At 45.1% G+C, this 25,139-nt stretch overlaps 13 protein-coding genes across 13 annotated transcripts; 7 read left to right on the top strand and 6 right to left on the bottom strand.

Moving 5' to 3' along the window:
- Positions 1-237: 237 nt before the first annotated feature.
- VTP21DRAFT_10884 (uncharacterized protein) lies at positions 238-2,294 on the top strand (the record flags this gene model as incomplete). Its single annotated transcript, XM_069390268.1, has 7 exons — positions 238-840; positions 919-1,278; positions 1,339-1,420; positions 1,492-1,531; positions 1,590-1,816; positions 1,898-2,077; positions 2,161-2,294. 7 exons carry the CDS (start codon positions 238-240, stop codon positions 2,292-2,294), a joined length of 1,626 nt encoding a protein of 541 aa, XP_069252434.1.
- Positions 2,295-2,485: 191 nt separating this feature from the next.
- Positions 2,486-3,068, bottom strand: VTP21DRAFT_10883 (uncharacterized protein; the record flags this gene model as incomplete). Its single annotated transcript, XM_069390267.1, has 3 exons — positions 2,486-2,787; positions 2,845-2,916; positions 2,978-3,068. The coding sequence occupies 3 exons, from the start codon at positions 3,066-3,068 to the stop codon at positions 2,486-2,488; spliced, it is 465 nt and encodes a 154-aa protein (XP_069252433.1).
- A 1,109-nt stretch (positions 3,069-4,177) lies between these two features.
- On the top strand, positions 4,178-5,479 carry VTP21DRAFT_10882 (uncharacterized protein; the record flags this gene model as incomplete). Its single annotated transcript, XM_069390266.1, has 1 exon — positions 4,178-5,479. The coding sequence occupies one exon, from the start codon at positions 4,178-4,180 to the stop codon at positions 5,477-5,479; it is 1,302 nt and encodes a 433-aa protein (XP_069252432.1).
- A 406-nt stretch (positions 5,480-5,885) lies between these two features.
- Positions 5,886-6,886, top strand: VTP21DRAFT_10881 (uncharacterized protein; the record flags this gene model as incomplete). Its single annotated transcript, XM_069390265.1, has 5 exons — positions 5,886-6,116; positions 6,188-6,205; positions 6,268-6,481; positions 6,557-6,732; positions 6,806-6,886. 5 exons carry the CDS (start codon positions 5,886-5,888, stop codon positions 6,884-6,886), a joined length of 720 nt encoding a protein of 239 aa, XP_069252431.1.
- Positions 6,887-7,220: 334 nt separating this feature from the next.
- VTP21DRAFT_10880 (uncharacterized protein) lies at positions 7,221-7,744 on the top strand (the record flags this gene model as incomplete). Its single annotated transcript, XM_069390264.1, has 2 exons — positions 7,221-7,296; positions 7,401-7,744. 2 exons carry the CDS (start codon positions 7,221-7,223, stop codon positions 7,742-7,744), a joined length of 420 nt encoding a protein of 139 aa, XP_069252430.1.
- A 960-nt stretch (positions 7,745-8,704) lies between these two features.
- Positions 8,705-11,185, top strand: VTP21DRAFT_10879 (uncharacterized protein; the record flags this gene model as incomplete). Its single annotated transcript, XM_069390262.1, has 2 exons — positions 8,705-11,000; positions 11,064-11,185. 2 exons carry the CDS (start codon positions 8,705-8,707, stop codon positions 11,183-11,185), a joined length of 2,418 nt encoding a protein of 805 aa, XP_069252429.1.
- A 401-nt stretch (positions 11,186-11,586) lies between these two features.
- VTP21DRAFT_10878 (uncharacterized protein) lies at positions 11,587-13,093 on the bottom strand (the record flags this gene model as incomplete). Its single annotated transcript, XM_069390261.1, has 4 exons — positions 11,587-11,986; positions 12,084-12,805; positions 12,891-12,980; positions 13,049-13,093. 4 exons carry the CDS (start codon positions 13,091-13,093, stop codon positions 11,587-11,589), a joined length of 1,257 nt encoding a protein of 418 aa, XP_069252428.1.
- A 1,112-nt stretch (positions 13,094-14,205) lies between these two features.
- VTP21DRAFT_10877 (uncharacterized protein) lies at positions 14,206-15,964 on the bottom strand (the record flags this gene model as incomplete). The annotated part of the gene is made up of 3 exons (XM_069390260.1): positions 14,206-15,169; positions 15,236-15,406; positions 15,465-15,964. The coding sequence occupies 3 exons, from the start codon at positions 15,962-15,964 to the stop codon at positions 14,206-14,208; spliced, it is 1,635 nt and encodes a 544-aa protein (XP_069252427.1).
- Positions 15,965-16,201: 237 nt separating this feature from the next.
- Positions 16,202-17,640, bottom strand: VTP21DRAFT_10876 (uncharacterized protein; the record flags this gene model as incomplete). Its single annotated transcript, XM_069390259.1, has 7 exons — positions 16,202-16,348; positions 16,410-16,509; positions 16,582-16,737; positions 16,804-16,861; positions 16,928-17,027; positions 17,097-17,201; positions 17,263-17,640. The coding sequence occupies 7 exons, from the start codon at positions 17,638-17,640 to the stop codon at positions 16,202-16,204; spliced, it is 1,044 nt and encodes a 347-aa protein (XP_069252426.1).
- A 138-nt stretch (positions 17,641-17,778) lies between these two features.
- On the top strand, positions 17,779-18,254 carry VTP21DRAFT_10875 (uncharacterized protein; the record flags this gene model as incomplete). The annotated part of the gene is made up of 3 exons (XM_069390258.1): positions 17,779-17,939; positions 17,996-18,081; positions 18,136-18,254. The coding sequence occupies 3 exons, from the start codon at positions 17,779-17,781 to the stop codon at positions 18,252-18,254; spliced, it is 366 nt and encodes a 121-aa protein (XP_069252425.1).
- A 70-nt stretch (positions 18,255-18,324) lies between these two features.
- Positions 18,325-20,883, bottom strand: VTP21DRAFT_10874 (uncharacterized protein; the record flags this gene model as incomplete). The annotated part of the gene is made up of 8 exons (XM_069390257.1): positions 18,325-18,447; positions 18,512-18,556; positions 18,612-19,104; positions 19,181-19,415; positions 19,485-19,650; positions 19,717-19,811; positions 19,885-20,135; positions 20,216-20,883. 8 exons carry the CDS (start codon positions 20,881-20,883, stop codon positions 18,325-18,327), a joined length of 2,076 nt encoding a protein of 691 aa, XP_069252424.1.
- A 171-nt stretch (positions 20,884-21,054) lies between these two features.
- Positions 21,055-22,087, top strand: VTP21DRAFT_10873 (uncharacterized protein; the record flags this gene model as incomplete). Its single annotated transcript, XM_069390256.1, has 3 exons — positions 21,055-21,414; positions 21,485-21,604; positions 21,662-22,087. 3 exons carry the CDS (start codon positions 21,055-21,057, stop codon positions 22,085-22,087), a joined length of 906 nt encoding a protein of 301 aa, XP_069252423.1.
- Positions 22,088-22,335: 248 nt separating this feature from the next.
- On the bottom strand, positions 22,336-23,621 carry VTP21DRAFT_10872 (uncharacterized protein; the record flags this gene model as incomplete). The annotated part of the gene is made up of 4 exons (XM_069390255.1): positions 22,336-22,847; positions 22,936-23,072; positions 23,158-23,526; positions 23,605-23,621. 4 exons carry the CDS (start codon positions 23,619-23,621, stop codon positions 22,336-22,338), a joined length of 1,035 nt encoding a protein of 344 aa, XP_069252422.1.
- Between the last annotated feature and the right edge of the window lie 1,518 nt (positions 23,622-25,139).

Here is a 25,139-nt window from a genome sequence, read left to right as displayed (position 1 = left end):
AATTACACGAGCTGAGAAGTGGCAAACATCGATTTCCTCTCCGTTTTCCTCCCTTCTGTTCAGACTTGCTTAAAAGGGATCACCTGGTAGATTTGTGCGATAAAACTCCTTGAATCTTGCTCTGTTTTTCGCCGCCCCTTCTCCTTATTATTTTTCTATTGTAATCTATCCCTTTTCCGCTCTCAGACCTCCCCCAAGTGCCTCTTGAAGGACCAGCTTTTATTTTTTCTCTGGAAAATGGCGGATTATTTCAGTCATGAGGGCTTTTCATCTCGCGCTACTTCCCCAGATGCGAGCGAAGAGCGCGATCCTTTGTTAGAGGCGCATCGCCACTCACCCCCCCAACGCAGGAGCACCTACTCTGGATCCCGCCTGCATTCCAGCAATAGTAGCAATAGAGACGAGCCGTTCCTCGATCCTGCCATAACCAGCTCTCGCACCTCGCACCGCTCAGGCTCAAAGTCCCGTTCCAGCTCTTCCAATAATATTGCCCGAGCCTCCTCCAACAATGATGTTCCCCATGCCTCTTCTCATTTCATCCCATCCCATCTTAATGATAGGCAGAGTCTCCTCATCGATGTTGGCATCAACGAGGCCGATTCGGAGTTTCCGGGATCGGATGCGGAGCCATTGAGCAGGCGCGAATCGGTCGAGAATGATGTATGTTTCCCCGGAGTGGAAGGAAATCGACGAGGGATAGATTACGATGCCCTTGAGGAATACATATCCTTAGAACGATCGGAATTCGGAGAGTCACCAGCTTCGGTAAGAAGAGAGATGGGATCTCCATACATAGCTGGGCGGAAAAAGCAGAATTTATATGGTGAGACGACCGACAAGGTAATTTTGTAGAGTTGCATGGAAGCCGGCAGAAGGATGACCAGGATTTCTTTTTTTTTTTGCCTCACCTCTTCTAAGGCGGCTGACACCCCGTTCCGATTCACTTTCTATTCCACCGCTACCAGTACGGTCCATGCCCGTTCGCTCCACGAGATCCCATCCTCAGGCACTTCTCTTTCCGAAATGTTGCAAGCAGGTTGCTTTTGGCTGGATATACTTTCGCCGACGGATGATGAGATGACAGCGTTCGGCCGCATCTTCCGCATCCACCCACTGACGATCGAAGATATCCTGATGGAGGAAGCGCGCGAGAAGTGCGATGTATTCAAAAACTACAATTTTGTGTGCTTCCAGAGCTATGAGAGCGATCATTACGCACCCGATTACCTGCAACCGGTGAACATGTACATGATAGTGATGAAAGAAGGAATTTTGACGGTGTGCTATTGCAGTGGTTGAGTTGGCGAAGGGAATTGCGCTAACTCATTGCTATTCTAGGTTCACTTCCGATCCATTCAGCACCCAGCTAATGTGCGAAGGCGCATTAAGATATTGAAGGACTACATTGATGTAACTCCAGGTACTTGAGAGAATGATTGTGCTTGCACAGTATATCCATGAGAGACTAAATGATGAAGCCTTCCGTGATAGAATGGATCAACTACGCATTGCTAGATGACATCACCGATAGGTATGCGCAACTTATACAGGGTCGTGTTTAAATGATCATGCTTATTCTTCTTTTAAAGCTTCGCCCCCATCATTCGGTCCATCGAGTTTGAGGTTGACTCGATCGATGAACTCGTTTTGATTCTCAAAGAGAGTGAGCAATCGGACATGCTGCGTCGTATCGGGTATGCGCGCAAAAAGATGATGGGCATGCTGCGGCTACTTGGGAATAAGACGGATGTACTCCGCGGCCTAATAAAGCGATGTGAAAATCCAGAAGTTGCGCTGTACTTGGGGGATGTGCAAGGTAGGCGGAGAATATCTTGCGAGTGCCGTGGTTGGGAGAGGAATCTTTAGGCAGTAGATCTTACGCCCTTTTGCTCCATAGACCACATCCTTACCATGGTGCAATCGCTTAGTCACTACGAGAAAATATCCTCTCGGTCGCATTCCAATTATTTAGCTCAGATCAGCATTGACGCAACGATGAATAGCAACGACACAAATGATATGCTCACCAAATTGACGGCTCTAGGAAGTGTCATACTTCCGATGAATTTGGTCACCGGTGAGTAGTTCACAAGTAGGAACAGCAACGGGAACTCCCAAGTTTTTATTCATCTCCTTTTTCTGCATCGCCTCTCTATGTAGGTCTGTGGGGTATGAACGTAAGGGTCCCCGGTGAAGGACGAGACGATTTAACTTATTTCTTTGCCTTGCTCTCATTCATGCTGGTCTTCGCGCTTCTCCTGACGCTTCTGCTCAAAAACTTGCGACTGCTATAGAAGCCGCCCGTGCAGTAGAATACTCCTCGATGAACAGGGAGTAACTATGCCTATTTCCAAAATTCCCTCGCTTTTCCAGATTTCTTTATCACTGTAAAACTGCTACTTTACATTGTAGTTATTATTTTATTGGATATATAATGTGAGCAGAGCGCTCGACACCAATGCCGAACAATAAAGTGTAACAGGCGCTAATTGTACAATGCCTTGACTATTTCCAGCCTTCTCTCCCTCGACTCCCACCTTCCCAGCTCCTGTTCGATCTTTGGCCTATGGGCAATCAAGTTCCATACTCGTCCTCGTAATAGCAATGCAGCTTTTCGCCTCTCCGCCATGAACGGAAGCTCGGCCAGGACCGCGATGAGCTGCTTCCAGGTGATGAGATGTGTTAGCTGGGCAAGCTTTTCAAGGCGTGCTTCTGGGGAAGAAGTGGTTCGGAGGGTGGTGATGAGGGTGGCAAACGAAGTGTCGTCGGCAATCTGAGGAGGTGTCGCTGGAGATGCACATCAGTTCTTTGGAATGATATTTTGAAATGCAGCATAATGTTTACCAAAAATACTTTGTGGAGAAGGGGATATGTCACTATTCAGGTTCATTTGGCCATTTTCTGCCTGTTCAAGTACTACAACTCAGCACAGTTAATAAACTCGATGGATTCCACCGCAGGATGACGCTCTAATTACTATCTAAGCGTTTCCAGAGTTCCTTTTGCCGCGTTATGATCGCCTCTATATCCGATCTTGGTAGAATCGCTTGGATGGGTGGAGTGGCCATCAATGCTCGTAAGTCTCCACAAGAATTCACAACAAATCACGAAGCGCTTGGCAACACTATGTCCTCTGTATTCTCTCGTCCAAAATGGCCTCTACAAATTGGATTTGAAAATGCGACCAATTTATGTAAAATTTAAACCCTGTGCTGCAGTTACGTGTATAATATAAAACGTATTATAAACCCATGTTGTCGTAAATGCCGTGTACTGACCATATAATCAACTCCACGGATACGTTGTCTAGTCCATCTTTCATTATGAGAATTTTGAATATAGGCTATGTCTAACGCCTAGCTTCAGTTTTCACTGTTTTTAAACTATATGCGAATAAGGAAAATCACCATTATGACTTTATTATCTCGGATGATTGTATGCATACATACATATAAAATGAGTGGTACTAAGTAGGACGAGGCTCTCTAATGCCGCCTCGAGCAGACTGGCTTCTAGCTATGTGCTTCGAGGTAAGAATTACTTCAAGTGATGTGAAAAGCGCAAAATAGGTGACATCAATTACGTCCCTCTTCCACTGTCAACATACATGCTATATTGATTAAGCCCAAGAACTTTCATGAGTGTGATTTGAAGCTCACTCTTAATAATGGAAGTATCAAGACAAAGGGCCATTTCAGGCCATTACACATTTATAACACCGCTGCTCTCTCTCAAAGAGCTGGCTTCTTAGAGTTAATGAAAGGAAAAGCGTTCCAGTTGCACGTTAGATCAATGAATATCCTCGATGTTTTATTAGAGCGATCTCACTTGGGCTCCATGGAGACATGCCCATAAGACTTAACGCGCATGCTGCCCACGGCCACCTGCAGCTAGCCCGCATACCAAGACGATGACTTAGTTATTCTTTATTGCCGTGATTCCGATTATCCTATTATGGACGCTCTTTAATACACCAGCATTTAATGATGCCGATCTATTCTGTGCTACCATATTTCATGTATGTTCAGAGCTCACGTTAATGAAGCAATCATATAAATACCCACACTCCTGCTCTACGATTGAAAATGTAAAAAAAGACTCAATTTTATTTTTTACTACAATTCCATTCCATCTTGCTACTGATATCCCACTCCTTTGATTTTTTCCCTTAATTATAATGACCAAACTCCCCAAACAGCAGGCTCGTCCTCAAAGAGCCTCAGGTATCCCACCCCCGGGCTTCGCAAAATTCCGTTCTCAGATTCCAACCCGCACCTCAAATCTTCGACGCATTCCACAGGGACAAGTCCAAGCAGCCATTGCCAAAGAGAATCCAGAAATCATTGCAAAAATTCAAGCGCTTGCGGCATCAAAGAAGCAGCAGCAAACTTCGCAGCATGGTATGCTACGGAGCAACTCATCACGATTGCACCTGTCTCGAAGCACAGATACAAGCTCATCTGGTTCGTCTAGCCCACGCTCACCCTCGCCGGAGAGAGAATATATCCCCATACCCATTATACCGCTCCCACCGCTACGATCCACAACCCCGCCGATGCAAATGATAGAGAAAGATATGCCAAGCTGGGATGGAAAAAATTTCGCATTCAAAAACAGGTTAGCCCAGCCAACATCCAGATACGGAGCAATTGCAAATGAAATGAATAAAGCGCCCAGCATTAGGACAACCGTGTTTCCTACTCCTCCGAAGACCACCACGCATAAAACCCCTAATAGTAGCGCTTGCATAGGAGTCAAATCGGCACCCATGGCAGACGGAAAAGATTGGGCGCGTGATCCCCCCTCTATCCCTGCAAATATGACCTTACACGAGCAAAAAACACCAGCCTTTCACACTACAGGCGCTGAGTTCAACAAATCCGACAAAAACATCGACTCCATCGGCGGCCTTCCCCCAGCAAATTGGACCGGATCCAACTTGAGACAATGGTGTATGACGCTGGAGCGCGCTTGGTTTGAAATGGAATCGAAGCTCGCGACCACTCAAACAGAAAGACAGGCATTGCGTGACCGTGTCGCGGAGCTCGAGAATGACCTTGACCGAAATGAGCGGGAGAAGGCAAACGAAATATCATCCCTCGCCTCGACAATACGTAGCATGCGCTCTGAACTTCATGGCATGACTGAGTTGGGTCGGCGGCAGCAACACAAAATGGACGCGTTGAGAAAGGAACTCCATGCACGAGAAACTCACATCAAAGGATTAGAAATCGAAAAGTGTACCGCAGGCCCAGGTGAAGAAGATTCTGCTCTAGGGTGGGGCCAACGAGAACTTGAGTTTAAGCAAGAGATCGAGCGGTTAGACCGTACTATTGCAGAGCTTGAGACGTTGGTGGAAAACAAGATTTTTAGAGAGGCCGAGTTGGAAGAGGCTTTGGAGCGAGAAAAGGAGGAGACTCGGCGACTACGAGAGGAAATGGCCGTGTTGAGGGAGAAGGTACAGGACTTGGAGGGCTGAGGGGTGTCCATGGAGAGATCGTTAGCGCGCAACTCAAATTTGTAGTTAAGAATAACTTCAAGCATAATATCTGCAGTGTTTATTCCCATGTTGGACAAACATTTTTTTTTAAATTTTTCGTGTATTTCACCCGCTTATGTGACACTTTGTTTATCTGTTGTTATCTTTTGTGTGTTTGTGTTTAGCGTTCCACTTCAGCCTAAAGCCGTTGTATATAAAGATCAAATCTACAGGTAAAAATACGGACGAGTCCAATAGCGAGGTTTGAAACTAGTGTATCGGCCGATCTCAGTTGATCACATGGCGTGACGGTTGCTTAAATGGATAAAATAGACGTATATCCTCTCTCTCTTTTCACACCTCCACAAACATAACATTGCAAAAATCAGGTTAACAGTTACCCGGAATGCGAACTCCTTTCCGCATTTCAATGGCCGCCACCACCTCCTCCGACAATAACGGCGGTGACGACCCTGTCCATGCCAACCTCGATGAGAAAAACAACGCCTCCACTACGCCCTGGTTGGAGAAGAGCGCAACCGTCCGAAGGTGCAAGGAATGGATCCAGCAACACAAATCTGCGGTGAATGAAGAGGGAATATATCATGAGCGGCAGCAAGTGTGGTTCTGCGCAAAGGTAAAATCAGCCATTAATCAGCAACGCGTAGCAATTAATAATCTCTAGACATTTAATAATCCAAACTGTAGCATGCTCTGAATAATTTGGTGAGTCGTTTTGTAAAATGACACTGATTTCTAAGCATGGCTGACCTGCAAATTCTTCTCAGGCGCAAGCGCCCCTTTTCACTAAGAAAGATCTTGATGCAGTCGCTCACCAATTGGGGTTGGAAGAGACCAAGCAAGAGGAACTAGGGCCGTATTCCCGACTTTTAGTTAACCCCCATAAAAATCCTCTAGGGCTTGGGAACTATGATATATCTACACTTGAGTGTGCGCTGCGCGGGGTGGGGTTGGAGATGCGATGGTTCGATGCACGAAAAGGTATTCCATTCTCTCACCCTTTCTTCTATTGCTAAATATCAACGACTGGAACAATACAATCTATGTATATGTCAGATGTTCGCACTATCCGGTTTTGTGATACTCTCTGCGGTGTGATAATTAATCAACCGTCTACGAACCGCTGGCCCTGGCGGATGAACCATTGGTCTGCGGTGAAGATGATTAGAGACCATGTATATGATCTTGATTCAAAGCTAGAGCATCCGAGGCGTTTTGAGACTCTGGAGGATGTAAGTATGTCCTACTTGACCCTGTGGTGCCCACTTATCAACCGACGATTTCATACTCCTGTGAACGGTTTAGGCCTACCGATTTTTGGACGGTGTCAAACGACGTAATGGACAGATATTCTTGGTGTTAGGCCCTGGTGAAAAATCCGTGTAAATAATAATACGTATTGAATTTTCTTGTTGCGCATTTTGTTTTACTATGTGCTTTACCCGTAAATCCCGTTTACAATCATCCCATTTTTCTTTTTTAATTCGTATGATTTTTATACATTATCTATTAATTATTGTCTTTTTCCATTCTATTTCAAATGCATAATACTATTTCTTGGCTTCGTAATTTTGGTCTGCCGGATTCACCATGAGAGAATATGCTAAGCCACTTCTGGCCATTTGAATTTTTATTAGCTTTCGTCTCACTTCGTAAACACACTCGGATAGAACCCTTGATAGATCTTTTTTAACGGTTATCCATTCCATTTTTTTTAAACATGAACAAGCTCGCATCTTTTGTCCGCCCCTTGAGCATCGCTGCTCGCCAATCTACTCGCGTGGCCCGCTCTGCTGGTGAGTAGCCCACCCTGCACTTTTTTTTTCCTGAAATCTTTAGATGACATTATTTGATGTCTTTGGATGAATTATGACAATCGTCTAACAAGGATATTTTATAGTCCCTGTCATTGCTCGTCGCACCTACTCAGCAGCGCATGAGGAGGAGTCTTATGAGGACTTCAATGCTCGTTACGTTAAGTTCTTTGAGGGGGTCGACGATCAATTCGAGCTGCAGCGCGGTCTCAACAACTGCTTTGCGTACGATCTTGTTCCGGCACCATCCGTGATCGAGAGTGCACTAAAGGCCGCACGCCGCGTGAACGATTTCGCCACAGCTGTGCGGATCTTCGAAGGAGTGAAGGCTAAGGTCGAAAATGAGGGCCAATACAAGCAATACCTGGAGGAGCTGCAGAGCATCCGAGAGGAATTGGGAGTGTTAACTAAGGAAGAGCTGGGCTTCTAGACCACTGATTCGATTCTTTGTTGCTAAATTTTTTAATCGTTTATGTATTTTCGTTTTTCTTGTGGGTGATAAATAAAATGATGCTGCCCCCTTCATGATATATTTATCTTACTCATTTTGTCTTGTCTTAGGGTGCACTACCTATACTTTTTATTTTTATTTTTCAGGAAGTTATCCTCTACCATAAAAGTGTTTTTTTTTTTTTGAAATAGAGTGAAAATAAAAATAGACTAGCTTGAACTTTTCGGGGGGCGCGGCAATAAGAATCAGAGAGGATGAGTAATTTGGTGAAGGGTTATAATGTCTATATACTTTATTTCGGGAAAGTGGGAACAAAAATATGTATATGTGTGTTTCATGGGTGTTACCGATATATTTTGCTTGTCAAGGGAATGGCAGGTTTTTGCGGGAAACAAATGTCTTCATCCAGTTCTCACCCCTTTTTTTCAATATCTTCCTCAAATATCCATAGATCGACTCTTCGGAATTGGCGATGGGCCAAGTTGACGAAGCCACCAGTTTTCAGACATATCAGCCAACTTTTTTATCATCTCTAAAACTCGCTGGAATTCCTTCTAATCAGTTTCAACCGAATTTACGGCAAATAAGAACAAAGACAAAGCTTACTGACAATAAACTAATTATAAGTGAGTTGATTTTCTTAATTCATATTTTTGATACACCTGGAAATGTCAAAGTGCTGACTTTATTCCCTTTTTTTTTGCCCTAAAAATATTAATTTTCTTCCCCCGAATTTTTGGCGAACTATAAGGATTGCTCTCCAGGTCGCAATAGCCCCGTTTTTTTTTTTTCTATCTTTCCTCTCCCCATCCCCATTGATATATAGAATTATTTATTAGCAAAGCTACCTGTTCTCTGAGATTCGTCCATTTCTTATATTCATCCCCACATTTTCATCTTCACATTTATCTCTGGAGAACCGCCCTTTTTTCTCACCTGATGTTTCAGCCAAATCCCAATACTTCGCCTACAGTGCTGGCAGAGGGACTCTCGTATGATTCAGAGCTGTTCGCAGGCCATAATGAACAGTCGGGTGAACACGAGAGCCATATCAGATCACCTGAAACAGATATGAGTGGCCAACAACAGCAGAACGGCCACAACCCCTCTCAATCGTCAGATCAGCACAGCTCTCCTCCGCACTCGTCCAACATTCCACTCAATTCGCTTTTCGGAGAAATGAGCACCTCGGAAGCGACCAAGCTCCTAATGCAAGGTTTAACATCTGGTGGCGATGGAATTACTCTCAATGATCAACAGAATTTCATGTTTAACCAAGCGCAATTGGAAGGACTGGCACACGCATCGCCTAATGTAGACTGGGCGAATATAGGAGATGTACAAAATTTGTGGCAAGGCCTAGAAGCGGCAGGATTAGAACCTAATGAACTCCTCGCGATTTTACATCAGCAACAGCAGCAGCAGCAGCAGCAGCAGGGGCAACATCAAGCAGAACAGGAGAATTGCATAGATCCAATGAAGGCTTTATCCTCACAATTGGACCAGGAAACGGGATCTATTGAGTATCTAAACAATAAGCAACCCGCTGGTGAATCGTCTATGGCAAATTATTTGTCACTAGATAACCACACTTTCGATGTGGAAAAACACGACTCTTCCGTCTGGGATCAATTGCCGTGGCTCGGAGTATCAGATGCAGCTGCAGGATCAGGTGCAAACGTGTTTAACTCACAGATGGCTGGAGGGTTGAATGACACTTTGCTTCTTCCGCATGGCGATCCCCTCCCACCCGGTCGACGGAGACGTAGTCTCTCTACCAGCTCCATCCCTCAGAAGCCATCCAATTTTGCCACCGGTCAAACTAACATCCCCTCCCCACTCTCTCAACAAACATCACGCGTGCAAGCCAATGGAAATGCTAAGCGGCGTCCTATCTCTATGCAGGTCAGCTCACAGGCTCTCAATACGCTTTTCAATGCCCCTACCTCCGTGCCAATGACTACACATCAGGCAACTTCTGGGGTGACTATCTCCAACCCGGGAAGCCCTTCGGCCAGCCCTCTACCTGTTCACGTTCAACCGCCAAATTTGGGGGCGTTATCAGCCCCTCCCTCCCCAACTCATATTCCAAGCGATTTTGAATTCCACCAGCGTCACCAAAATCATACGGGAGGTCCAATTCGCACCCGCATGAAGATGATGCGCACCGCCTCTCCATCCGGCGGAATTCGTGTTCCACGTGGGGGGGATCTGGAGGGCTGGCGTCCCTCCACCCCCAATACGTTTGAATTCAATGAGGGGCGTCGTCCAGCAACGCCCGATGAACTGATCTCGGCATTGTCTGGGGGAGTGCTAAACCCAGCACATTTGCAGGCATCGAGTCCTCTGCGGGATATTCGTGGGCGTAAGCGCTCTACCTCACTACCCCCGGCACCCTACAATCTAACCGGTGGCCCCATGCAGGTCAATGGCCAGAACAACACCATTCCGCGCTCCGTTCCTCTCGAAAATTTTGCACCAACATCCGCCGCACGTTTACCCCCTGTACAGATTCCACGTGCTGGCGGAGGGTTTCTCCACACCTCTAAGCCTATTGTGCGTCTTGCCGCCGCCGCGACCCCTGAGCAGCAGCGCCGCCTGGATGCGGAGCTAGAGCGCATCAATTTTGATGATGTGACGGTGGCGGAGCTAAAGGAAATGTTACGCAAGCGTGGAAAGCCAGCGACAGGGAAGAAGGCTATCCTGATGCAGCGGTTGCTGGAGGAGCGGAATGCGGCGCGGATGAAACAGGCGTCGGAAAATACCGCCACCGCCTCCAGCAGTGCGAATTCTAGTTCTACAGGAGAAGAGGCTGGCGCCGGTAATGGTGCAGCGGGAGGAAATGGGGGCGAAAGTTCGATATTGCATAGGCGCTTCTCAACCCTTCAAATCGTGGAGAATAAAGAGAGTGGCTCAGAAGGAACTGCCTCAACGGCACTAAGCAAGACAGAAGGGCTAGAGGGGGGAGAATCGCCCCATATGACCCACTCCAGACGATATGCACCCTATCATCCTCCGCCCCACCCCCGTGGTGCGTCCCACTCTCCATCTCTTTCTGCTGCGACCCCCTCCACCACCCCTTCCACGACTATGAGACCAGAGGATGATATAGAAGATATGCCTATGGGTGATGCAACGGAGTTTGGGGAGTTGTTTGCAGCTGCTGCCGAAGAGGATGGTGGGGACAAGGCCTTCAATGAGTTTGTTGTGAAGTTGGATTCTCCCAATGACAATGGTTTGTATACAACGCCTGTTTTTTTTTTCATGGATTTCGAACTAAAGTTTGGGCGTATAATAGAACTGTATATTCCGTTGGGCAATGAATTCGATATCTCGAATTTCGGACGTTTGCCGGCCACGGCTCCACCCCACACTGATGACCAAGAGGGAGGAATGGGGGAGTTTGTTCGCTGGGGTTAATTATTTCCACCAATTTTTTTAAAAATAAGTAAGATACATTTGCTTACATTTAAGTTTATTTTTCTCATATCTTTCAATAGTTAATTTTTTTGTGCCTTCTTTTCCTCTTTATAACATATTTCTTGTTTTAATACGATTTCCCCTTCTCCCCCTACCTGCCCTAATTTTATTTGTTGCTTTTGTCTTCCTTTTTTTCTCCTTTCTGAAATATTTCCTGTTGATAATTGAGTGATTGTTCTCTTTCTTTTCCATTTTTTTATTTTAGGACTAATACAGTATATTCTTATGAAACACTTCAAAGTCAGGCAAATAGCAGAGGCCGAGACGGGAAACCAACAATATATAACTTTAGGTTTATTGCTAAACTCGTTACCAACTACACAAATAGTCCCAGATAATTCTCAGTTTTCTTGGTATTCCTTGTTGAATTCTCTTCCGATCAACATCCTCCGGATCTCACTGGTACCAGCACCGATCTCGTAGAGCTTCGCATCCCGCAACAAGCGTCCCGTCGGGTAATCATTAATATAACCGTTTCCGCCCAGACACTGGATGGCGTCCAGGCATACCTCGGTGGCCCTCTCGGCCGAGTACAAGATCACACCAGCACAATCCTTGTTGCTCACATGGCCGCTGTCCGCAGCCCGACCAACCGCATAGACATAGGCGCGCGAAGCGTTCATTTTTGTATACATATCCGCCAATTTCCCTTGGATTAGCTGGAATTCACCGATGGGCTGACCGAACTGCTTGCGTGTGTGAACATAAGGCACGACAATGTCCAGGGCAGCCTGCATTAAACTGGAGGATATACGTACACAGAAGAAAAGATAGGGAGGGGGGGGGGGTGTTTTTCAATGCTATCATTCAGGAATGAAGAGGGATTTTGTGATCTTACCCTAGTGGCCCACCCGAAAGAACCAGCCGCTCTAAATCCAACCCGCTCATTAATACATATACTCCCTTGCCCTCTTGACCCAGTACATTCTCAACGGGAACTTCACAATCCTCGAACACCAACTCGCACGTGTTCGATCCGCGCATCCCAAGTTTATCAAGCTTTTGCGAAGTCGAAAAGCCCTTGAAACCCTTCTCAATCAGAAAGGCGGTGATTCCCTTGGGCCCAGCCTTTGGGTCCGTCTTGGCATACACCACAAGCACATCCGCATCAGGGCCGTTGGTGATCCACATCTTGTTGCCGTTCAACACATAGCGGTCCCCTTTGCGCTCAGCACGTAACCGCATCGAAACCACATCGGACCCACTTCCGGGCTCGGACATGGCCAACGCACCAACATGCTCGCCCGAAATCAGCTTTGGGAGATACTTGTCCTTCTGTGCATCGTTTCCATTTCTAACGATCTGATTCACACATAGGTTACTATGTGCGCCATAGCTAAGTCCCACGGATCCTGAGGCGCGTGAAATCTCCTCCATGACTGTGACGTGAGAAAGGTATCCCTGTCCCATTCCACCATATTTTTCAGGTGCAGTAATGCCAAGAAGGCCCATATCACCAAGCTTGCGCCACATATCGGATGGGAATGTGTTTGTGCGGTCAATGTCTGCCGCGCGCGGAGCCAATTCACGCTCGGCGAATTCACGAACAGCAAGTCGGAACTGGATGGATTGAGTGAACAGGCGCCATAAGTAAATGCTTCGCCAGTAAGAGAATAAAAAAAGAGGCCAATTTCATTTAGCATACCTCTTCTTGCTCTGGGGTGAGACCCGCAACTGCTGAATTGTAGGTAGAAGCAAAGGCACGATGAAGAGGAATCAAAGGAGAACCATTCTTCTAGTAGGAAACCATAGGTATGAAGATTGGGCATAGGAATCAATTACGCTTGAAAAAAAAACACTTACTCCTCTTGTGATGTGATTCCGGATTAATGAATTAATACGTAACATGTTTGATGAACTACAAATATATTTTGCTTGATGAGAAAGATTATAACTTGGAGCACGGAGTCAAGGTGTGATAATAAAAATGGAGGTGGCTCATTTAGTGCTATTTTTCCCACGATAAACACCGACAATACATGGTGAGCGAAAGGGAAAATTTGCGTTGTGCAATCATCCTGAGAGGATTTGCCTTGAACGAGGATTCTTAATCCTAAGATCAAGTTAGGTATAGCAATTCAGATTAAGATCTCTTTTTCTTTTTTTTATAATTGTTGGTGCAGAACACCTCCAGAAATTGCTAGCCGCTCACCCGAAGGGCAAGCGTCTAGACGTGCAACTGGGTAGTTTTCAATTAGCAATGACCTGATCTCGGCTGAGCCTCACTGATGCAGGTTTGCCCGTGCACAAGGATAGGGATCAATTATCACTATAACCTGGTTTTTATACATGTCTAGGGAGATTGGTGGCTTAGCATTATATTCCCGAGATTATGGGATGAGCATAAATTTAAGCAGTCATTCATCTGAGTTGATAGAGTACACTCTTCTTGCAGAAGTGGGTATTTTTGCCATTAATTTCGCGAAGAAAATAGTAGAATATAACTGGAACATGTCGTAGGAGGCTGTACTTATTTCCTTCATATAATCAATGAGGATAACGACTCTTCTACTTGATGTTCTTCACAAGCACTAATTTGCTTTGCATTCGGTTTATATAGGCGTTTATTTGACAACTACCTTCAAATTAATATCACTACAAGAAAATTTTTTTGTAGAACATCTTGCAATAAAAATATGATAGGAATAAACAGTAGTAAGAGGATATAAGTGAACTGTGTACCTGACAAATATTCATTGACCGATCTCAAGATCGTTAAGAATAGCAATAAGAAAAAATAAGGGCTCTAGCTTCGTTGCATTGCATGGGTTTAGAGAAGACGCGACAGTGTCACACGTCAAATATTGAATCCATTATATGCCCATTTCTACACTGTACCACAAACTACTACTTGATGTAGAATTACTACAATATCCATTTATTTTTAGGAATATATAATAAAATGTACACGCAAACATCTTGTTCATAACACTAAATAACATATGTTATTTCATATTTTTTTAGATCTTAGCTTTGTTTGATCCTGTGGTTATGATTTCATTGTAAATAAGGGTTGTCAAAAAGTCTGCATATTTGTCGTCGCCAGTGATCTGAGTGGCCATGTAACGCTTGGCAAGCTCGAATTTCGATGCAGAGAACCGTTGGCCGCCCAATTGCTGCTTCAGCTTCTCAACTTCTTCGTTCAGAAGTTGGAGCAACCATTCGGGAGTGATCTCCTTGCCCTCACGTGTAACACTGCGGTGGCGGGCCCATTGCCACAACTGTGAGCGCGAAATTTCCGCCGTGGCAGCATCTTCCATGAGATGGTGAATCGGGACACAGCCAACGCCGCGAAGCCAGGCTTCCATATAGATCAATCCTACCGAGAGATTGTTCCTGATTCCGGCTTCGGTGATCGCTCCTGGGACGCGCATGTTCAAGAGATCCTTGGCTGTCACATGAACATCATCCCGGCGAATGTGAATTTGGTTCGGTTGAGGCATATGATCATTAAAGATATCCATCGCGATTTTAATCAACGCTGGATGGGCAACCCATGTACCATCATGGCCCGCAAGGACTTCACGCAATTTATCGGCTTTAACTCTGGCCATAGCAGCATCATTGGCCTTGGGATCATCTTTGATTGGGATCTGAGCAGCCATTCCACCCATGGCGTGAACTCCGCGCTGGTGGCAAGTTTTGATCAGAAGTCGCACATAAGCATCCATGAATGGTACGGTCATGGTCACATCGGAGCGGTCTGGGAGAACAAAAAGTGGGTTGAGACGGAATTTCTTGATAACGGAGAAAATGTAATCCCAGCGGCCACAGTTAAGTCCTGAGGAATGTTCACGTAGCTCATAAATGATCTCGTCCATCTCGAATGCGGCAAGAATGGTTTCAATGAGAACAGTGCCACGAATGGTCCCGCGGGGAATACCGATCATATCCTGCGCGACATTGAAGATATCGTTCCAAAGTCTAGACAACATGTCCCCTTTCAGTAATCGCACAATATCACTTCTCCTAATAGTGTTGATGAATTACCTTGCTTCTAGATGCGATTCCATCTTCGGCAAATAGAAGTACGGTCCAAATCCTCGTTCAATGGATGCCTTAGCGTTGTGGAAGAAATAGAGAGCAAAGTCGAAAATGGACGCTGATGCAGGCTGGCCATCGACGATGACATGCTTCTCGTCCAAATGCCATCCGCGGGGTCTAAAAATTATAGTTGTTAATGAAATGAATTAGACCTTTTTTCGCGAAATACACCTACCTGACGATAAGTGTGGCCACCTTTCCATCCTGTCTCAACTTGTACTCTTTTCCATTGGGTCCAACATAAGAAATGGTTCCCCGAACCGCATCTCTCATGTTAATTTGTCCATCCAGATTATTTTCCCAGGTTGGCGCATGACTGTCTTCAAAGTCAGCCATGTAGGTCATGGCCCCGGAATTTAAGGCATTAATCACCATTTTCCTGTCAACGGGCCCGGTGATTTCCACCCTTCTGTCGCGCAATCCTGGGGCAGGTTTTGCCGCACGCCAATGAAGGTCATTGCGGATGTGTGCAGTCTCGGGCAGAAAATCAGGTAGGACGCCACGGTCGAGTTCTTGCTGGCGGAAGACGCGCCTCTGGAGAAGATTTTTGCGGGTGGTATTAAAGATACGATGCAGGGTTGCATAGAATTGGAGACATTCTGGCGTCAGGATTTCGGCATGTTGGGCGGAGACGGGGCCGAGAATAGACACGCCTGGGACGGAAGTATTGGACATATTGAATAAAATTGAGTGTTTGGGGCGAGGAGTGGGAAAAAGCAAAGAGAAAACAAAGAGGCTCGAAGAAAACAAAAGTAAGTTCACAAGGAAAAAAAAGGCAAAACGAAGAAAACTAGGAAAGTGTGCCAGAACAGGGGTTTTTATTATCACGAGAATTCCCGTGAAGAAGCAAAATGACCCGAATGACAGTGGGAATAAAATCAGCAGTCACATGGTGGCATGTGACAATTTAATTTAGATGAGAAGGAACATGAAGACTAGTTGCAGCGAAGAAATCAGAAAGAGGAAATAGACACGACGCTTGCGCAATGGCGGGGCATTGGCGGCCGTGGTGGTCGTTGTGGACGAGTCAGGCAGGACCATGTATCGTAGGGATCGTAGCTGTTAGCAGTGAATGTGCACGTTAGCCCTTCGATATACAGCTCTGTTGGAAGGAAAATACTTCTACCAGAAAAAAGCCAATGGCGAGTGCGGTATAGAGATATGTAGCCCAAGCCATCCAACTCGGCAACACTAATTTTACGAGTAATGTAATGATGACTCTATTATGTTTCATAGCGCGAAGTATTAGGAAATTTTCTGCACAAGAAAGGGACCAAAAATAGCGTGCTAACCCGACAAATTTGTACCCAGAGTAAGCGAGCAAGTCAAAGAGCTGAATATCTGTGGAAATGTTTAACAGGTAACAGCCAAGCTTGATTACAACCATCTCGAAGATCATCGTTGCCATGGCACTTGAAGCGGTCAATCCCAGTAGCTCCGGGTGGAATCTTCATCGCCGAGCGCGTTAGCACACTGAAAGAAAAGTCTGGGGAGTCACAGCGATATGAATTTACCTTCGCGCTCGTCCTTGTATTAGTCCGACTAGTAAAACATACGTTACGAATGCCATTGCTAATATCGGGGTTACACGATTTGAGCGGAAAAGCGGGGGCTTTGGAAAGCTTTAGTGTAACTCACCTGGTATGTACAGGTCCGGCGAGTTAATATCTTCTCTTGGTGGCCGATAGCCCTCTATTTGCCCCGTGTTTTCTGACCGCTTTATTGCTCGAGCCCAGGGCTAGAATAAAGACAAAATTATGATACAAACCCAACACTACCTACAGATTAGGCCGTATAATTTAATTACTTTATGTCGCCACGGGAAGACTAGCAGTTTAATTTTGCCAAGCACGTATGTGTTTGTGACGTTAAAGTAGTATTTAAGCGTCGATATGTTAACGTATCTGTTTAGCTGGAGCAATAAAATCAGATTAATGCAAGCACTTTCACTAGTCTGAATTCTCTCTCCGCACATTTTTCTCCATATATTCGTGGCCCGCCATGACAGCCGATTTCCCAAACTGTACCCCCAGTCTTGCCGTAGCGTCATCAATTCCTAGCATTTGGTTAAAGTCCATTCCATGCTGTTGATGCAGTTGTCTTCCTGAGAATTGAGATTGATCTCCATACATGGAATAGTAAGGCTGTGCATGACTGGAATGTCTTGGTGCGGGGGGTGGGGTGGGTGCGTCGCGGACATGAAATGGATGTGTGGGGACAGGGTGTTGAAGCGGTGGGGGTGAGGCGGTAGTTGGGCGATACGGATAACTACGGTGTGAGTGTGAGTAGGTTTGGTGTATGGATTGTTGTTGCTGTTGCTGGTATTGGTGCCGTCCGTACGAACTATACATTTTCAAGCCGAGGTGTTCAGTAGACGTGCGATAAGGGTAGGGGGTTTGTTGGAGGCAATGACCACCTGCCTCCAACGAAAAAATTAATTTTTAATATCACTCAAGAGATATCTGCGCCACAATAACTCTCTTTCCACAATGATTGTGGGCATAGGAGTCGACATGCTCCACATCCCACGGTTGCAAGCACTTTTGTCGCGACGACCGACTAACCCCAAGTTATTCGCTCGGAGGATACTCAGCCCCGCGGAGCAGGAGGAACCATGGCAAAATGACCCCGTTTCTTTTCTCTCTTCAAGGTAATTTCTTCATTGATTAAATGCCCCAGACCGTAAATGTTGAGCTGTATTTGTAGATGGACCGTGAAAGAGGCATGTTATAAGGCGCTTTATCCATCGCATCGTCTGAATTGGAAAGAAGTTACACTTTATAAAGTTAATGGTGTGTGCACAGATGCTGGACTCTATTTTCGCCTGACTCATCTCTTATTTATAGGAAAGCCTCAACTTCGCATTGAAAACGCGAAAAAGCTGGGAATATCACGGGCTCATGTCTCTATTTCTCATGATGGTGAATATGTGATTGCACAAGTGGTGTTTGAAGGAAATGGATAAGAGTGTGAACCGACAACCATGCCTTTGTTAGTTGATATTCCCTCTTTATTGCCCATAAATAATGTATTGTTTAATGATTAACATGAACTGATTTGATCTTTGATGCACGGTCTTCCACCTTTTTAATATGGTTGCGTACTAACTTATCTCGCTCTTCCGGAACATGGTCCAGAGCATGGTATCTCTTGTCCTCCTGTAAGTAAAAAAGACCGGAGGTTAGATCAACGCAAAATAACTAGCAGAGCGGAGGGTTTCACCTTGAGAACGTCAATAATTTCATTATAATCCAACACAGGCTTTTTCTCGGGCGGCTGTCCATCCTCGCCCACCTCCCCCCCCCATGACCACCCAGCGTACTCTGAATTCCAGGAAATGACTCTCATTAAGCAATTCTAGAAACTCCTCGATAGCTCGCTGTTGTCTTTCCCTCTGATACTGGTCAAAAAGTTCCTCCAGTAGCTTTTCCTCTTTAGTTAGGCGCGTGGTTCTTGGATCCTCCCGGACTGCATCACGAATTTCTAACCATTCGGCATTGAGTGGGTATGCATCGAGCAGTGTCTGATATTGCTTAACTCGCTTTCTGTAAATTTCGTCTGTATGCTCGGCAAATAGCCTCTTACGCTCATCCTCTGTTAAGGTGGACGGGTGGAACCGCGGGTCGCGCTCCAAATCCGCTCGTTTTTCGGACCAGGTCAGTTGGTGGGAGCGAACAAAATCAACCAGCAGAGATCTAAACTGGCCGACGGCCTCCTCACGGATAGCGGCTGACTTTTGATTATCCATCTCACGAAGCTGGCGATGTTTCTGGGCTCGAACGACACGTTCACGCTCACGAAGACTTGCTTCCTCTCTAAACAAATGTGGGGAACCAAATAAGCATCAGTCATAACATGCCATGGGGTGATTAGAAAGACTTCAATCCTTACTTGGCTCTCCTTTCCCTCTCTCTTCTTCGCTCTTCTCTTTCTTCATCCTCCAACTGTCGACAATAATCATAAAAGATATCTTCTCGTTCCGTAGAAGAGCCCACCGCTTCATATCGTGGATCATCACAGATGATTTGTTTAATTTTCCTCCAGCTCGAATTAGGCCCAATTTCTGACGTCTCTTTCAACAGCTCTAAGAAATCATCCCGCGCCTTCTTCATTTCCATTTTTCGCTCTACAAATAGAGTGACAAAATAGATTTAGCGCCTCGGTCACCCACTCTATTGGTGATAGTTTTACATACTCTCTCTCAACTTCGCCACATGATCCTTGAACAGAGTTTCGCGCTCTTTTGCGCTATCTAAAGCTGTAAACCGCTTGTCGCGACGGAAACGACGAGAGAAGTCGTCCCAGTAGGTGCGGTGGGTGGTCTCTTCCGCGAGCAGTTGCAAATATTGGTCTCGGCCACTCTAATAAGTTGGCAGGGAAAATATATTAAGATTACAAGCAGACGATCAAAATAAAAATGGCTCTACCTTTGGCTTATCTATTTTCTGGGATTTTCGCTCTTGGATCAATTTTCGGCAAACCATATCAAAGATATCTTTCCTATCCTTAATCTTTTCCACCACTGTTCCAAAAAAAAATTCAGGTTAAACATCTCTAGACAAATCGGTAGCTCTGTCGGAAAAAAAATAGCATACAAGTATATCTCGAATCATGAATAAACTTTGAGAGTTCCTTCTCCCATGTCCCAAAAGGATTGATGTCTGACTCAAGAAGAAGTTGTCGAAACGCTTCTTTGCGCTCTTCTTCACTTAGAATTCCTGAAGTCCGCTCCGGTCTTTTCTCTTCCTCAGTTGTTTCCTGTGACTGCTCTGCCTCTATCCCAAGTTCACGGCGTGTTTCTTCGTCCATAAACTGGAGCTGATACGCAAAGTCGTCTTCGGTTATTCTAGCAAAGTTGCTTATTTATTAGTATACCAAAAACATAGCATCGTTAGACCTAAAATCGAAAGGAAGAACGCTACTCACTCCATGTCCTCTTGATTCTCGCGTTTCACTCTCTTTGCCTCTAGCTCCTCCTCCTCGGCTTTTCTTTTCTTTTTCTCTTCCTCTTCTCGCTCTCTTTCTTTGTCCTCTTGCTTCATTTTATCGACTGCCTCCCGGATTTCTTCTGGTAATACCCAGGAAGATTTGCCCGTCTCTTTATTGTGATAAAACTCATTGCCTTGGTGAGTGGTGACGAGCCGCCAAGATGTTCCCGGAATGGGACGCATAGACTTTGCTTTGTCTTTAGGAGCCTTTTTTTTGGGCGATTTTTCCGTGGGCTGTTTCGGGATTGGGCTTGGCGCCATTTGGGGAGGAGGATATGCAAGGGGTTGCGGGGGAGGAGGCACCCAGCTACTTTGCCCGGTGATTGAATTATAAAAGTACGGGTGCCCAGTTGGGGATTGATGCTGTGTCCACCCGGGAGGTAGAGTAAAAACTGGAGGCGGAGCGAAAGCATGCAGGGAGCCTTCTCCTTGACCAAACGGTGCTGGAGGCACACTGGGCACTGGATTTAAACTACGTGCCTCATTGTCGTCGGATCCCTGTGTTTGCTGAGCATGATCTTCATTAGTAGAATTGGTTTCTATAGTATTCTGTTCGCTATCTTGTGTGTGAGCTGGATCCTGCGTAATGTGCTCAGAATCTTCCATTCTCTATCGCTTAATTTTGCGATCTCTCAGTTGTTTTAATCTTAATATTACACCCTTTAGAAAGTCAGAAATTTTGCTGCGCCGCATAATGCATCACACGAAAGGTCAAATATAATCCAGACGCGACTAACGCGTCTTTTTTAAAGAGAAACATTCCCAGACAACACAATCATGGATACCTCCGAAGATGATTCCTTCCTCCTTGCTGTAGATCATTCCCATTCTCTCGACACTGATGATAATATCCTGGAACAGCAGATGCCTCACGATTCCTCACTTCTCGACTATTCTCCAGACTTCCCTGATATCCCCCTTCCATCCGCACATCAGCTGCAGCGAAGAGTTCTCCTGCACCAGCACAACTTAAAATTAAAACACCAGTCGCAGCCTACAGAGAATATCGAAGAAGAAACGGATGATGATCCTGAGATTAGAGAAGAGCGAATACGAGAGCTGGAAACATTGAAGAAAATGAATAGAGGCATGGAGGGGATTAACACTAATATGCAAGCAGTGCGAGGTCGATTCCAGGTAAATACCAAATTTTGATCGCTGCCTTCCAATTGGGATTAATGTCTATCTAATCACTTGAATCGTCTAGCAATTTTCTCAAACGATAGATCAGACAGACCGCCTGCTCGATATTTGGATCAGTATCCTATCCCAAGCAGAACATACTCGCCGCTTATTAGAGGACCCAACATGGCAAGGCGGTGATGCTGTACCTATTTTTATACTCGCCTTTTTTTATCTCTTTTGCTGACAGTGTTGAACCTAGGATATCGAATTCATGCGGGAGGAAGAAGAACGAATTGAGCGAGAGCGTAAAGAATATGAAGAAAGGCTCCGCCAAGAGCAGGAGGCGGCGGCGGCCAGAGCCGCTGCATTAGCTGCTGCAGAGCAAAAGAAACGCGGTACCACCACCCGTCGCGGCATATCCAATTTGCGCGGAACCATCTCCTCCGTAAGGGGTACCACGCGTACAACAACACGACCAGCTGCCCGTGCCACCGTCACTCGAACTACATCATCTGTCAGAGGAGCAGGTGCTAGTGGGGTGAAAGCAACGGGAGCTACGATGCGCTCTGCGGATACAACAGCTAGTTCAGGAGGACGAGCTGGATCGTCAATTCCACGGGGGACAACAACAAGAGGGCGAGTGGCGCCATCACGCATTGCAAGAACAGCACGGGGGCGTGTTTAAATCAATCCATAGTGTGTTTGTTATTATGTATTAATAATTTGCTATTTAGTTAGAAAGAGATTCTATAAAGTGGACCGTCTTTGATTTACATTTCTTTTGTTTTTTCTTTCCGCAAATAAGCGCATCCTCTCAAAGCGGCTTTCGATAAACATTAAAAAATGTATATTCATAATGTGTATATAAAACATAATAATATAAAATAGAGCACAACATATGGGAAGGATAGTATTAACATTAGAAAGAAATCCTCAATGATTTCGTAGATAATCGGCCGCACTCACGCTACGAAATCCTAGCGATTTTCGCCGGTATTTTGGAGAGAGGGGAACGGGCGAGGTTGGCCGCCGAGGGGAGCCTGGGCGGTTCATCAGGGTGGAATTGGGAGCGATTGGGATGGAGGAGGGTGGACTTATCGTGGCGACGGGTGCTGTTTTTACGTCGGTGGCCGTGGTTGGACCGGTGGTTAAGAGGGGGGCCACCAGCGTAGAACGACAGGATTGAAGTCGGGCCTCTAATGTTTTCACACGCCCAACCATTTCCTGCACCATTCTTACGGGGTTATTGGCCGGCGTAAGCGGAGACATGGGCATAGCTGCGGGAGTGCGGAATCCACGCATCGGGGTTTTGTAATGGTTGTGGTTATTCTCTCCTAGCCGTGATGTGCGTGGCGTCATCGGGATTTCCATGATAGAGGCCATCTTGCGCCGCTCCTCCTGATGCTGAAGTTTCTGCTTCAAGACAGCCATTTCCGTATTTACATCTGAGAGGTGGAAATGGGGAGGCAGTAAAAAAATGGAGTATTTAGTAACCGCTGTGAGCTTTCCTTAACAGCGCGGAAATGTTCTCACCTCGTAATTCATCCTTTAGTCGCTGATTTTGTTCTTGAAGTTGTGTTTTAATCTCTAGTTCATTCTCTAGCATTGCATTTCGCTCCACCATTTTATTGAATTTTGACTCCAGGTCTTGTAGACTACTCTGCGCAGCTCTATAAATGTGTACCCATAAAAGAATATAAGAAATTCCAACCTGACAATCTGGAGATATTCTGTGCCCAAGCACGATCAATTTACCTCTCAGTTCTCTCGAGATCGTCATTATCTAGCTCCAGCTCTCGTGTTCTCACCTTGAACGTTTCGTGCAAACTACGTAAAGTCTCGATTTCACGCTGCATCTGCTCTGCTGTCTGATTTGCCACCTTTTGACTATCACGATATTTATCTTTCCATTCCTCCACCTCGCCAGCCAATATCTCAACACGTCCTTCGAGCTCTCGACATCGTCTCTCCCGTAATTCTAATTCGCGTTCAAGTTCATCCTCGAGCTCACGTGACGATTGCTGGAATTCATCGAGCCCTGCCTGCGTTTCGTTTAGAGCTTCGGCCAGCTGTTTCGCTTGTTGTTTGTAGTAGGCTAGCTCATCCTCAATGCTTGAAAATTTCCTAGGATAAAAACACAATCGAGGTTGGCGCGTAAAAATCAAACAATCTATTTAAAAATAAAAGAACAGCGGCGCCTACTTAGAATTACTCGCCATTAAAAATAGATTGTCCTGTATTAATATGACACGCTAAACGCAATAATAAAAGAGAAAAATAATCGCTGATTACGGAAATGATGGGTAAGAATTGGGGGAACGGGTCTAGTCTATCAGGTACGTGAAATGAAGTGTGTCGATTCGAATAATGTATGAGAGCAGCCAATTTATGAAAGCAATATATGTATATATTGTATTATATCAAGTGCGGATAGATGTCCATTGAGACTAGCTCACATCCAGATCACAAGGTAAGAATGATGGAATCAGATTGATTAACAGACAAATTTGGGTGCCCTTTCCCTCATTTATCAATCGTGGCTTGGGTATCACCCCAATCGTAAGTTTGACAGTTGACTTAATGGTTTTATTATTCACGACTGCTTCCAAACCCAGTTATTAATGAGGAAGGTGCTGTGAATTAAAATAGAAAAACAGGTTGATTTTCTAGAGAAAATATTACACCATCTGGACAACCTAAGTCAAGGAATAAACCAATGCATCTTTCAAATATTTCAAATAAGACAAAATCTCTTGTGATCCAAATAAAGTAGCGTATTTCTGAGAGCTTCTCAGAGGCTATTCATAGAATATCTCATGTTTGGGAGGTGGAAGGGGAGTGAAAAACCACAAGGTTAGTAGGGCACCAATTGCAATTAGGCCAACTTTCTTTAGTAGTTTTTAATGGGATTTTAAACAGGATCATTCAAGGCATTGAGTCCGGGTTTACATTCAGTTCTACGTTGATTTCATCTACGGCCATATACACCTTTTTTGGGGAAGTAATAACTGGTCTAATTCTAACTCTGTATTCTATTAAATATGGACACGCGTCAACGTAGTTATCGTGCAACTCTAGCAGAAACATTTAGATGTGGTTTTGATTTAATATGCTTCTGCGGCAATCTACGATTTCCGCCAACCTTTGGCTTATTGCAACTCGCTGGACATCTTCACGTTTTTTACAGTAGCATGCGGGAGGTATGCATGTTCGGAAACAGCTTTAAGGCATGCACAGTAAATCAGTCATAATGTGTGACTAGATAATTTCAAAAGATTGAAGTTGAATCTGTCTTCTGCTATCACTAGTGAGCCTGAATAATCCACGAAGCAAAACAAAAAAAAATTAAATACATTTCAGGGTGATCCCGCTATTTCCTATCTCTTGACAATGGGAAATCTTGCGCAAAGTGGCGAGCTAGAACTACTCAAAAGGTAATTAAAATTATTTGGGAGGCTACCTTTGTCAGTTTAAAAATACTTTGTCACAAGACCTCCATATGAGTTTTTCGCGCAATTCAAATCTGAACCCTTTTTCCTAAATTAAAAAAAAAAGACTTTTGATGTTCCCTGGAGGTTAATGAGTAGGATTTTCAACGCATTGTAATTTCCAATACATACCATTAGAGAAATCTGTTTAATGCTTAGAGATACTCGCCGGGAAATCCTCGCTTTATTAAACGATGTACTTCTCGACTAAATTAGTCTGATTTTCAAATATTCAGCAAAATCTAAGGG

Source organism: Calcarisporiella thermophila (genome assembly GCF_041956535.1).
Source record: "Calcarisporiella thermophila strain CBS 279.70 unplaced genomic scaffold VTP21scaffold_8, whole genome shotgun sequence".
Taxonomy (NCBI): domain Eukaryota; kingdom Fungi; phylum Calcarisporiellomycota; class Calcarisporiellomycetes; order Calcarisporiellales; family Calcarisporiellaceae; genus Calcarisporiella; species Calcarisporiella thermophila.
The sequence above is the reverse complement of the archived record's forward strand: the minus strand, read 5'-3'. Positions and strand labels throughout refer to the sequence as shown.